Below are 12,774 nucleotides of genomic sequence, written 5' to 3'. Positions count from 1 at the left end.
GTCCACCTATAACTAAAAAATAAATATTAAAAATAAGAGACTGCTTATATTAAAGAAAGATTGTGTAGGAACTATGATAATGCCCTGCATAAGGGAGTTCTTTGCAGAGGCATGGGTTCAAAACAGGGTTGAGACTAAAAGAATGAAAAAGGGTCACTTTTAAATTCAAGGAACTGTGGGTCCTAAATGGCTGGCTATTATATTTGGAATCCTCCTTGCTTGCTTAATAAGTTTCTCCCTAAACACTACAGCACAGGCAGAGGCAGAGAAATGGAATGATCTCATATATAGAAGTCTTCTTTATCTGATGACTTCATGACTCTCATATTCTTTAAATATCTGGATTGACTCTAATCTGACCCAAAAGGAAATTCTGATCTGATAAAGATATTCTGTATGCTCTTTAACTAGAGTAATTACAGCTCATGTCATTTTTTCCCTTAGAACTTCTATTTTACAAATTTCTATATTTTTGAGCTCATTTGGTTTTATGGTGAATTTACTTTTGATCCTGCATGCTTAAATTAATATATTTTTCTGATCACCCTTATTTTATCCAACTCTAGTTTTTATAGTCAGTCTTTGTTCAGAGGCCAAGTTTTTAAGGATTGACCCTCAAATACATTGGAAAATCTCCTTTTATGAAATCCTAAGAAGGACATAGACATAGTGATGTTTGGAATAAATCTGATAGCCATCAGGGACAAGTGGCAACCTGAAACTTTGATTTCAGAGTGTGTCATAGGTGTCAGAATTTACACCTAGTGTTGCCATCTGTACAGGCGAGCCCTATGTTTAAGTTATAATGTAGAAATCCAATAGGCTCTACTTTAATTTCCAGCAGGTTAAATCTAATAGAAACTTTAGTAAACATCTCTACCTATGGAGATCTAACTACAAAAAGCTAAAAGATCTTTGTTTCCTGACTATCTTATGTATGTATGCACACCTGTATATTGCAATGTTGTGTCTACAAATGTGCTTGTGTCTATGTATTCACGTACATGGTATCAAAATTGGCATATGGACAAATGAGTGTCTATTCATATAAATTTAGTTGTAGTTGGACACAATACTTTTATTTTGTTTACTTATTTTTATGTGGTACTGAGGATTGAACCCATGGCCTCGCGCCTGCTAGGCCAGTGCTCTACCACTGAGCCACAATCCCAGCCCTATTCATCTAAATTTACATAAGAAATGGATCCAAATACGTTTTGCTTCATGTGACTTAAAGAAGAAATTCAACCTAAATTAAATAAACAGTTGAGAGTTGACAGGAGTAAACATCAAGGATGAACAAACAACATGAATCAGCAAAAGGACTTGTTTTGGACTTGTTTTGGACTTTGCAGTGACTAAGTGACTTTTTAGTTGTAAACATGTTTTGGTTATAGGATGACTAGATAGTATGCCCATGTTAGATAAGTTGATGATGTAACTAGGTAGTGTGCTTATGTTAGATAAGTTAGACATAAACAAGTTTGTTGTAAACATATAGAGTATATAAGCGCGAGGGAAACTCCATGTATTTGCTCACAATCAACTCTCATCGCCTGAGAGTAAGATCGTGCAGTGTGAGCCAGTCACCTCGTGTATTGCTTTGTGTGGTGTGCGAATAAACCAGCATTTCAAAAGGCAATCGAGTTCGTGCTTGGTGTTCGCGTACGTCGCGGTCCGGGGTCCAGTGCAGATATCCGGAAGGGAACTCCTGGTAACCAGACAAGGCTGAGAAGCTGCTCGTGACAGTTGGCGTAGTCGGCAGGATACGGAAGAAGAGCTCCGGAGCAGGTAAATATAACCCACATGGCAATGCACAATTTCTTCTACTGAAAACCTAGAATGACCGTGATCGTCCGGCGTCTAGGCTGAAGGTGGAATGAAAGGGGAGTGCCCCCACCAAAATCCTTAGGAGGACGGTGGTCCCTGTGCATGGGGTGGCTTAAGGAAAGGATAGAAAATTGGGCACTATATAGCTGGCATCAGGGAATAAGTCAGATACCTTATAAGATAGAAACAAACGGGTTTATTGCTTGGAAAATTCATATAGCTAAACTGAGGATCCTCTTAAAAATAGCAACATGGGCTTCAAGGAAGTAATAAAAAGATTTAGGCAGAAATGTAGAATAGGAGAACTAAAGCTCGAGCAAAAGGAATTAAAATCTCAATCGCCATGGCGAGGTATTGAAAGAATTGTTCAGGCAAAGATGCCTGAGTTCCAGAAAGGAACCACAGTTGAGGTAACATTAAGTAATCCTCAGACCGTCAAGCCCATAATGGAACGGGCTGACAAGAAAGAAATCCCGGGAATATTATGTAAAATTATAGATGATATAGATGATGACAGGCTAAGAGGCAAAAGGTTAGTAAAAGAAGCCCTTAAAAATGGAAGTAATAACCCATTTTTGAAAGATATATTGAACCAACTGGAAGCTCCTGATAAGGCCAGCATGCCAGTTTCAGTAATTAAAACATCCACACCCGGACGGGGACGCCCAGATGGGTTGGAACAAGTTATTGAAACTAGGGACTTAACTAGACCTGAAATGGTTCAGTTAAGGCAAGATTTTTCACAGAAAGGTCAGACCGACGGAGACTTTTTGTTTACAATTCATAGTAAGGGAGGCGAGTCTATAAGACTCGCAGGCAAGGAGATGCAGGTGGTTAATATCCAGATAGACAATCCGAGTGTTGCGGACACTTTAGCAAAGATTATACAAGAGGAACCTGACAGGGTACGCACACTTTGGGATTGGATTGCAATAGCCTGGGCAGAGGCCATCCCACATATAGATTGGGGTGTCTTTGAAGGCCAGGTACAGTGGAAGAATCCCAGTGAAGGGATTAAGATAGTAAAGAAGTTAGCTATTTTTAGCAAAATTTATAATCAGTTTCAAGGATCCCCTTTAAGTGCTCACTTAACAGCCGCGCTTAGGAGAATAATTATAAAAGGGGCACCAGAACAGCATAGAATGATGTTGGCAACCATGCTAGCTGGAGCCAACACCCTATGGGATGTAGTTGAGTTCTTAAAGCAACATCGAGAATTACAACAAGAGCACAAAATGTCATTTCAAGCTGCAATGACATTTCAAGCTAAAGCCCGAAACCCAGTCTGTTTTCCAACAAATGGTAACGGAAATATTAAATGTTACCAGACAAAAAACTTCCGTTTGGGAGGCCCGCCTGGCCAGCGGAGCCTCCCAAGAAACAGAAATATGTTGGGAAATGGCAAAGACTGGAGAAAGGTGCGACCAGGACAAGCCTGGACACAAGGAAATGTTGCTGTAAACAACAGACAGATAGGAAGGAGAATGAACCCACAAAGGCCGGTACCGCGAGGAAGTCAGGTGCAGGGCCAAAGAAGAAGGTTTGGTTTAACAATGCAGAGGTTTGGAACACCCAGATGGCAAAACGGCCAGACACCCGGCCGTTCATACAATTAAAATTTATAGTTGATAATCAAGAATATACAGACTCCTTCCTGATAGATACGGGAAGCGAGGTAACAATAGTCAGAGATGATTTTGTAAATAATAAACCAGCTAAGGAAAAAGTTATAGTACAAGGAGTATCTGGACATAGTGCAGAAATGAGAAAAGAATGGGTAACATTTAAAATATATGATTTGGATTATACAATACAAGTATTGGTAGGCAAAGTTCCACATGGAGTATTAGGAATTCAGGAACTCAGGTTATTATATGGTGAATGGTTACCTTTGAAGAGATTGAAGTGTTTTGAAACAAAAATTTTAAGTCAAGTAAAGATTGATCCAGTAAAATTGCCCCATACTCCACCAGTATTTACTAAACAGTATCCTATTAAAGGAGGACATGAAGAGATTAGCACCACAATAAAGGAAATGTTGGAAAAAGATATAATAGAAAAGGCATCATCATTTAAATATAACAGTCCAGTATGGCCTGTTATGAAACCTAATGGCAAGTGGAGATTGACGGTAGACTATAGGAATATAAATAAAGTAACCCCCTCTATGCCAGGTACTCTCCCAGATGTAGAGTCCATTTATGCTCAAATTAGAAATTTTTCACCTACTTGTTTTTGTGCTATAGATTTGAGTGATATGTTTTTCGCTATCCCATTAGATATTAAGAGTAGAGAATTGACTACATTCACTTGGGAATCAGTACAATATAGGTTTAAGAGGTTACCACAAGGATATAAAAATAGCCCAATTATAGCACATGTAACTTTACAAGAAACGTTAAAGGATTTTCAAGATAAAGGAACTACTAAGTTATGGTCATATGTAGATGATATATTAATTGCTGGGAAAGATATGACCGAGTTAAATAAGGTAAAGGACGAGGTAGTTACATTATTGAAGTCAAAAGGATGGTCCATCAATCCTGATAAAATTCAGGGTCCAGCCACGTCAGTTAAGTATCTGGGGGTGGTGTGGACTACAGAAGGACCTAAGGTTCCGGATGCAGTGATAAATAAGATTTTGGCTTTACAGTCACCAAAAACCAAGACAGAGGCTCAGCAGGTGATGGGCATTTTGGGATATTGGAGATTACATATTCCATATTTGCAAATGATTCTGGCTCCAATACACAGGGTATGCAGGAAAGCTGCGGACTTTGTATGGGGACCGGAACAGAAAAAGTCATTAGAATTAGCTAAGGAATATGTTCAGACATATACCCAATTGTATGTACCTCAACCTGGTGAAGAAATTATAATTGATATAATATATGCCAATGACTTTGGAAATTGGGGCATATATACTAAAAGTAATAGTCAGACTAAACCAGTTGGGTTTTACTCCAAAAGATTTCCTTTTTCCGAAAACAAGTACTCTTTCTTTGAAAAAACAGTGTGGACAGCTTATACGGCGGTACAGAGTCTAGGTTTTGTTTTAACTAATAGAGTAGTTACATTAAGAACTCAGATACCAATTTTGGATTGGGTACGAACTAAGGAGGAAGACTTTAGAGGTTTACCCATGGAACAAAAAGTGTTGAAATGGAAATGGTATTTGTTAACTATAATTAATGATGCAACAGTGTCAGGGAATAATAAGACATTAAGGTTATCAGAATTAGTTTTTGCTCAGCCTATGGTAGAAGTACCGGTAGAGGTTAAACAACCAAAGACACAACCTATTGGAAGATGGGGGGCAGTTGCTTCTCATAAAAATGCATGGTTCACAGATGGATCAAGTAAAGTAGTAGGAAATATCACTAAATGGAAAGCTGTGGCATATCGACCAAGTGATAATAAGATCTTAGTGAAGGAAGGCTCGGATGCCTCAGCACAGTTAGCAGAACTCTGTGCAGTAAAATTGGCCGTTGAACAATCTATCCATGAAAAGAAAAAGTATATACACGTTTTTTCGGACTCATGGGCAGTTTGTAATGGTATTGCCATATGGTCTGCAAAGTGGAAGGAATCTGATTATAAAATTAATGGAAAAGATGTATGGGGAATACATATTTGGAAATTTCTTGCGGAGGCACCTATACATGTAAAGATAGCGCACGTTGATGCTCACACAGGACGTACAGATGAAATATCTAAATTTAATGATGTGGCAGACAAATTGAGTAAATTTGATTCCGAAGGGCTAAAATTGGTGAATAAGGCCCCTTGGAAAATATTAGATAAAACAGATACAAAGATTCGGTTGAAACGTGACCCAAATTGGCATATAAAACTTCCTGAATTGAATGCTGATATTTCGGAGGATGAGATCCGACAATTGCATAAGGAATTAGGACATATTGGAACACATGGAATGTTCCAGTGGTTTCAGGGCAGAAATATAAAAGTTACCTGGGGAGCATGTAAGCGTGCGATATCTGGATGTGAACTATGTGCATCCTCGGTGCAACGTTTCCGGAGAGATCCACCCCACAATAGACCATCCCCTAGAGGATTTAATGAGAAGGTACAAATTGATTATATTGGTCCTTTGCAGAATGGAAAATATGTGTGTACTATGGTAGATTGTAGTACCGGATTGGGACATGCATGTGCAAGTAGACATGCAGATCAAAGCTCTACTATGAAAACTATTTGGAGCTGGTGTGCAGCATATGGATGTCCTTGGAATGTGACTTCCGATCAGGGTTCTCATTTTACTGGTAGAAATGTTCAGAAATTAGCTGACGTTTTAGGAATTAATTGGGATTTTCATTTGGCCTATAATCCACAAGCAGCAGGAAATATTGAAAGGTTCAATGGATTATTAAAGACTAAATTGTGGCAGATAGGACAAGATGTGCCATTTGACAAGGCAATACTGATTGCAGTTTTTGAACTTAATTCTAGGCAAAGACTGCACAGGAGATCACCCTTTGAGGAAACATTCCAAAAGGACATCGATGTGCAGGCAGACGGGGACCCAAACCCAGATAATATAAGACCATATAAGGTGTGGATACGTAACAGAAAAGATAACTCTGTGATTAAAGGTGAGATTGTATCACACGGACAAGGAAATACCCTATGGGTATCAACTGGAAAAGGGGACCTCAGATTAGTAAAAAGCCAAGATGTTGTCACTAGGTAAACGTTTGTGTGTTTGGTTTAACATATGCTTTATTATCCTGATTGTATATTCTTGCTTGTTTTTGGGTGGATATTTTTATTGTAACGAATGGCAGACAGCTCTTTTGAATGGTTCTACTTGTTTTATTAACGTGAATCATAAATTGTTGGCACGGGAGTTGCTACCCTGTTATGTACTTAATTATACACTATGTTTCTGGTAATGGCACCTAGGACTTTGTTACTTTTGCTATTTTTGCTACTTTTGATAGCCCTGCAGTTCTATTCAGTAATGGGAAATCAAACTACAACTCCCACTACTTTTACTACTACAACTCCATATTATTTTGGTATCAGGAACATTAACCTGACCAAGCATTCTTACAAAGATTGGATCTTCAATTATATTAATTTCACTCATTCACTTCAAGAGTGTAATAATTCTTGTGCAGTAATACCACAATATTGGAGAAGTAACAAATTCCTACAAAATTTTACTGCTATTAGATACTTGTTTTATCATAATTATGCATTTTGCCACCATTATAACAAATACTCCGCACCTAAGGGGTGTGACCATTTTTGGGACATCAATACAGTTGGGGTATATAGCCCAATGTTTAGATCTAGTGCGGATGGAGGATATTCTAATAAATATGAAACTAACCCCCTCCGATGTCACCTGGTACCTGGGATTATGGATATGTGGTCTTATAAGCCACATTTTGTGTATTATTATAGGAAACTTGGAGGCAAACCTTTAGTTAAGAGCTATAATGCTACAGCAGCAGTGCTTAATAATCCAAACCTTACTGTATATACTTTTGAGGAGTCTACAGAAGAGAATGACTTTACATGTATAGAAGCAGCAGAAAAGGATGTTGCATCACTGCCTTTTCAGGTTTGGGTGTCCAACAAACAGAATGATTATAATTTATTCGATTATGAATATGAAGAATATGACTATTCTTCATATGATGATGGAGAGGAAGAAGGTTCTGATGAATTTACAACTACAACCCCACGAACAACTACGTTGGGGATAAATTTGTTGCCATATAATGATTCTAAGAAAATGTTGGATGAGTGGAAAGGATTGCCTAGACATTTACAAGGAGCTAGGCCATTGCCTAGATGGCCGCAAGTTTTAGTTGAACCCTACGGGACATGGTGTCCAAAAGAGTTACAGCAGTATCTAGATTCCATGAGCACTAAACAAAGGAATATGTCTATATATATTGAAGATGTGCAAAGCAGAACTCATTTGAATTATACCCATTATGTATCTTGTGTAGCGGATTTTCCTAATTTACCTATATATGGAAAGTTCGAGATTCTACAGAATCCTGATAGATCCTTAGAAATACGGAACCAATCTTATCTTACTATAGATAATTGGTGGAAAGTCAATACCTTAGGTACCGCCACTTGGCGATCACCTGTTGTGTTGACCGACCCTTTACCACAGCCATTTACCCATAACTTGGTTAAACCCGTGGCCACGCCTCCTAAAATAAAGGATAAAATCGGGTATGTTTGTATCCGTAGCATTTTTGGAGATATGCTTAACCGAACACAGGGACAAGCATTTATTGGTAGAGTTTGCTTCCCTGTTGATTCAACCTTCCTTAAGTGGTGCCAATATAGATATTATTATAAAATTGGTAATTATTCATCTGTAACTTATAAGATTCACACACAGGCCTGTAGGCTGGGTCCAGTTTACAGGACGACTGGGGTATTACATCCTGAATTTGGAATGTTTAATCACTCTGGATGGCTATTATTTGAAAACAAAACAAGGAGGTATGTCTTTAAAAATGCCAACAATGAATGGGACCTCTCAGAGATTGTGGATGGCCCGAAATTGGGACAGAGAGTGCATAGTCCAGGGTTACATGATTATAAATTCACCGTGGACGAATACATTGTTAACCAGACAGTGTGGAAAAACTACACACAATATTATAATATATTTAATTGGACATGGTGTTATAATTTTAGCAGACAAAATTGTGTACAGAATCCTCTTCATGCTGTATATTTGAATGCCTCTCATATGCATCTTGAGGTGAATAATACGTGGCATAGGTTTGATAATCAGTCCTGGCAACCTGTATTGGTTGTCACACCTAAGGATATTTTGGAAAAACACTTTTATAATGTTACATTTCTGCAGGTAGATTATACTTATAATGGATCCAAAGGAGAATCTTCAAAGTGGCCTTATTATAAATGCGAAGACTGTACCTTTAAGTTTTATGATAATTTCTTTGGGACTTTGATTCCCGTGTTTAATTTGAGTGATGACAAAATCAGAGTGAATGTCCATAATATGTCAATCCCGATGGGAGTTGATTCTAATTATGTGGACACTAAAAATGTTAGTTTAGCTATGGAAAGATCTATTTGCAGATGGTTTCCACATTCATGGCAATATGTGATTGGTATTCATAGGTCTATTATGCATAATGATTCCACGTACTATGATATTCCTCTTGATGTAAATATAACTGGAAATGTTTCCAAACATTATGAAGGTGGTAATGTTGTATTAGGCAATGAGGAAAAACAAACGAGGGATTATACTTTACATCCAACAGTATATTCTCTTGCATTTGTACCACCAGATTTGGATGAAGTTACTTTAGTGAATTACAAAACAGAAACTTACCTGGTAAATGCTGATGACTACTGGTCATTGAAGACTGGGTGCCCTAGAGCACAGCTCTGGGATACTATAATTAGATACCATGTGGATGTAGCAGATAGAAGAACTCTGAAATGGTGGTTGACACAAGGAATGGATTTCTCTACTTGGCCTAGTAAAATATATCCAGGAAAATTACCTTATTACTGGTATATGTTATTACCAGGAAGTGAAAATGAATGGAATCTTTATGATATTGTAACACATGATGTTTTACATAATAATACTGATGTGTTTGATGCACATGCAGGTAATCATATTATATATAGTACAAAGATGGATATGCAGAAATGCTACATGGAACCGACCTCTTTGAATCCTTGCTTAATTGATAGAGGAGGATTTAATGAAACCAAGGGATGGGTTACTGCCCATTTCCCAAGAGCGGTCCTCTTCCCACGCAAGGAAAAGGACGGTAATTTTATGAAGACTTTAGAGGCTCCAGGATTTTTACCTTTACTACATCAGCCAGTTAGATTTTTGATACAACCACAAGTACAGCCAATTGTGTTACGATTGTCTGTTAGTGATTTGTTGAAAGGTGAAACTGTATGTCCTTCTTTTGAGTCTACTGTGTTGCCAGATTTGTTTTATTCAGTTCAAAGAAATGCAGCAGGACGGAGACCTTTGCAGTTCGCAGCGATTGGCGCTTTCCTGGCCGGAGCAGCTTTGGGGGCAGCAATCGCTGGAGCAATGACGGAGGAACTTCGAGTGGAAATTTCAGCTCTGCGAGGACTTCAGAATAAACAGAACTTTGTTATCTCACAATTATCTAAAAATCTGCACTCCGCGTCCTTGCTTATGGAAAGACTTTCTGCAGAACAGGAACTTTTGAAACATCATGTTGATTCATTAAGTAAGGTGATCGAGACTATGGATGCATCGTGGAATGTACGCATGAAACAATTGGAGGCAACTCAGGAGTGTGAACATCTGCAGGCAATGATCACCGCGGGATTAGAAGAAATAAGACTGTTATTTAGAACTGGCATAGGCATGGAAACTGCATCAGCTATAACCATATTAGATCCTACAAAGGATTCTTGGTGTGAAACTGGTGTCTGCATGATTAATTTATGGCAAATGTCGACATCTAAGGTTGTAATAGGATATCCAACTAAGGCTATACCGAAGAAAATTGGTAAAGATTGGATAATACCATTTGATAAGTTTTATTGGTTGAAATGGAACAATATGTCATATTATGTGCCTAGTGAAGCCACTTATGCGATAGGTAAAACAACTGTTATAGCCTATGATCTTTTCTCAGATGAACCTAGGACTTCTGATATAACTATATCTATGCCTCAGGCTACTTTGTTAGATCTTGGGAATTTTAATATGTTGTCTTGTTATCCTGAACCGTACATGGTTCAACGATGGCAAAACATTTCTTATAGTGATTCTTTGAGTCTGAATGCTGGTTGCCATATACATACTAATGTCATGATGATGGAACATATGAATTTGACCGTTCAGAAACATCTGTTTAGGAGTTTGAATTTTACTAACACGAGAAATGTACGAGTCCTGACTCAGGTGGTTTATTTGTCTAATCATACTTTTGGGTTACATACTTTTGTGCCCCAGCCACCTCTGTCGGAAGAATATAAACATATGATGAAGGCGACGGAGGCAGCTAAGTCCATTTATGCTTCATTGGGAAAGGAAATTGAGACAGTACATAATCAAACTACTGAACTTCTCCAAAGATTCTCAGGAGAAACTCATAAAGTTAAAATGTTGGTTGATTCCGGATACTTGATTCCGCGTGACTTTCAGTATACTTATGATTGTAGTTTTGTAGGTTTCTTTAGAAAATTGGTTCATGCAGATGTTAGTTGCATTATGAGATGGAACCCTTTCCATTGGCTTAAGGAAGGATTGCTATATGTATGTTGTTTTGTATTATTTGTATTATGTATTAAGGTTTGTTTAAAGATCAATAAGTCTGCAGGAAAGAAAACTTACATTAAAATGGATAAACTTCAACATTACAGGGACCATGAAGCGAAAGGCACTAAGAAAATCAAATCCAAGAAGGAGAAGGACGGAAAGATCGAGGAATTATTCTGAACAGTTGCACTATGCAAATTGTCATCTTTGCATCGAATTTCATGTAAATACATGGTTTTTATATAGTGCATATACACTGTTTGGGCAGGAACGTTTTTCTCTTTTATGTAGACTAGTAACCTTACGCAGTGGACCATGGTGTCCACTGGATAGGACCTTGGAAGGCCAAGTGCCCTCTTTGTGTGTGTTTTTGAATCATGTTTGGAATTGTATTTCTGATAATAATTTGCATTGTGATGTTTATTGTAGATATAATATACATTTGTGTGTTAAGACTTTATTTGGATTGTTCACTGAAGTGATGAAGTCTGATCATGATTTATTAACCTTACACTCTAATGCAGGTGCTTTTTATGTTAATGGACTTATTTCACTTAACTATAATAGATCATTATTATTTGGTGATGCTGTATTGTGTAGAATCAATTCGCAATGCAGACAAAGGAATACATATGTTCCTAGATCTTTATTTGACATATGTTTAAGAAACATTTGTAAGCCTTACTTTATTAAATTATGGACTTATGTGGATTATCATCAACACTTACCTAAGATTGGTTAATATTATAGAATTTCTTGAGGAACTATGTCTGTGGACCAGATAATCATCAAACGGATATTAGGACGCAAGCTGAGGAACGACCTATTATTCAGGAAGGACCGGATGACTCCAATTCCGATGTTCTCTGAAAAAGATGTTAATTATCCATTTATGATAGTTCACAATTTGGTGATAGATTTGGATCTAGTAAAGGATTTGGATTTGGACATTTATTTACGATTGAAACAACTTTTCGTTCCAAGAGTGAAAGCTCCCTTCTGCTGTGAGTTTCGTGCTATGCTTCAGCCTTTTCTGCACTCCTGTGTGGTCGGTGGCTGCATGGATGCCGTGGATTGCATCTTCCAATCTGAAGATTGGTTTGCAGGGCCGCGACAGCCCATACGTTTCCCCGAGGACGGGCAACTTCCGAATGGACGACCTAAGACAGGGGACCGTACTTGTCGCTTTGATACATCGGCACCATCAGTACCATCGGCGCCTCCGTATCAAGGGGGTGGAATGACAGGAGTAAACATCAAGGATGAACAAACAACATGAATCAGCAAAAGGACTTGTTTTGGACTTGTTTTGGACTTTGCAGTGACTAAGTGACTTTTTAGTTGTAAACATGTTTTGGTTATAGGATGACTAGATAGTATGCCCATGTTAGATAAGTTGATGATGTAACTAGGTAGTGTGCTTATGTTAGATAAGTTAGACACAAACAAGTTTGTTGTAAACATATAGAGTATATAAGCGCGAGGGAAACTCCATGTATTTGCTCACAATCAACTCTCATCGCCTGAGAGTAAGATCGTGCAGTGTGAGCCAGCCACCTCGTGTATTGCTTTGTGTGGTGTGCGAATAAACCAGCATTTCAAAAGGCAATCGAGTTCGTGCTTGGTGTTCGCGTACGTCGCGGTCCGGG

The 12,774-nt window shown here is 38.1% G+C and overlaps 1 protein-coding gene across 3 annotated transcripts; it reads left to right on the top strand.

The window, feature by feature from the left end:
- Positions 1-1,279: 1,279 nt before the first annotated feature.
- On the top strand, positions 1,280-12,734 carry LOC124098355 (uncharacterized). 3 transcript variants are annotated; one of them, XR_009227580.1, is made up of 2 exons: positions 1,280-1,791; positions 6,301-6,436. XR_009227580.1 is itself a non-coding variant. In XM_058582203.1 (2 exons), the coding sequence occupies exon 2, from the start codon at positions 11,892-11,894 to the stop codon at positions 12,402-12,404; it is 513 nt and encodes a 170-aa protein (XP_058438186.1). In that variant the 5' UTR covers positions 1,280-1,791; positions 11,876-11,891; the 3' UTR covers positions 12,405-12,734. The 3 variants fall into 3 exon arrangements, 2 of the variants coding, with proteins under 2 accessions (XP_058438186.1, XP_046309174.1); XM_058582203.1 differs by lacking the exon at positions 6,301-6,436 and adding an exon at positions 11,876-12,734; XM_046453218.2 differs by lacking the exons at positions 1,280-1,791; positions 6,301-6,436 and adding exons at positions 6,545-11,348; positions 11,876-12,734.
- Positions 12,735-12,774: the final 40 nt, after the last annotated feature.

The sequence above is a fragment of the Marmota monax genome, unplaced genomic scaffold, assembly GCF_021218885.2.
Source record: "Marmota monax isolate L192 unplaced genomic scaffold, Marmota_monax_Labrador192_F-V1.1 WCK01_AAM20220418_F8-fsc00190, whole genome shotgun sequence".
Lineage (NCBI taxonomy): Eukaryota > Metazoa > Chordata > Mammalia > Rodentia > Sciuridae > Marmota > Marmota monax.
The sequence above is the reverse complement of the archived record's forward strand: the minus strand, read 5'-3'. Positions and strand labels throughout refer to the sequence as shown.

Bases quoted from the DNA above. Each gene is read 5' to 3' on its own strand.
- LOC124098355 (XM_046453218.2), top strand. From the start codon at position 6,731: ATGTTTCTGGTAATGGCACCTAGGACTTTGTTACTTTTGCTATTTTTG.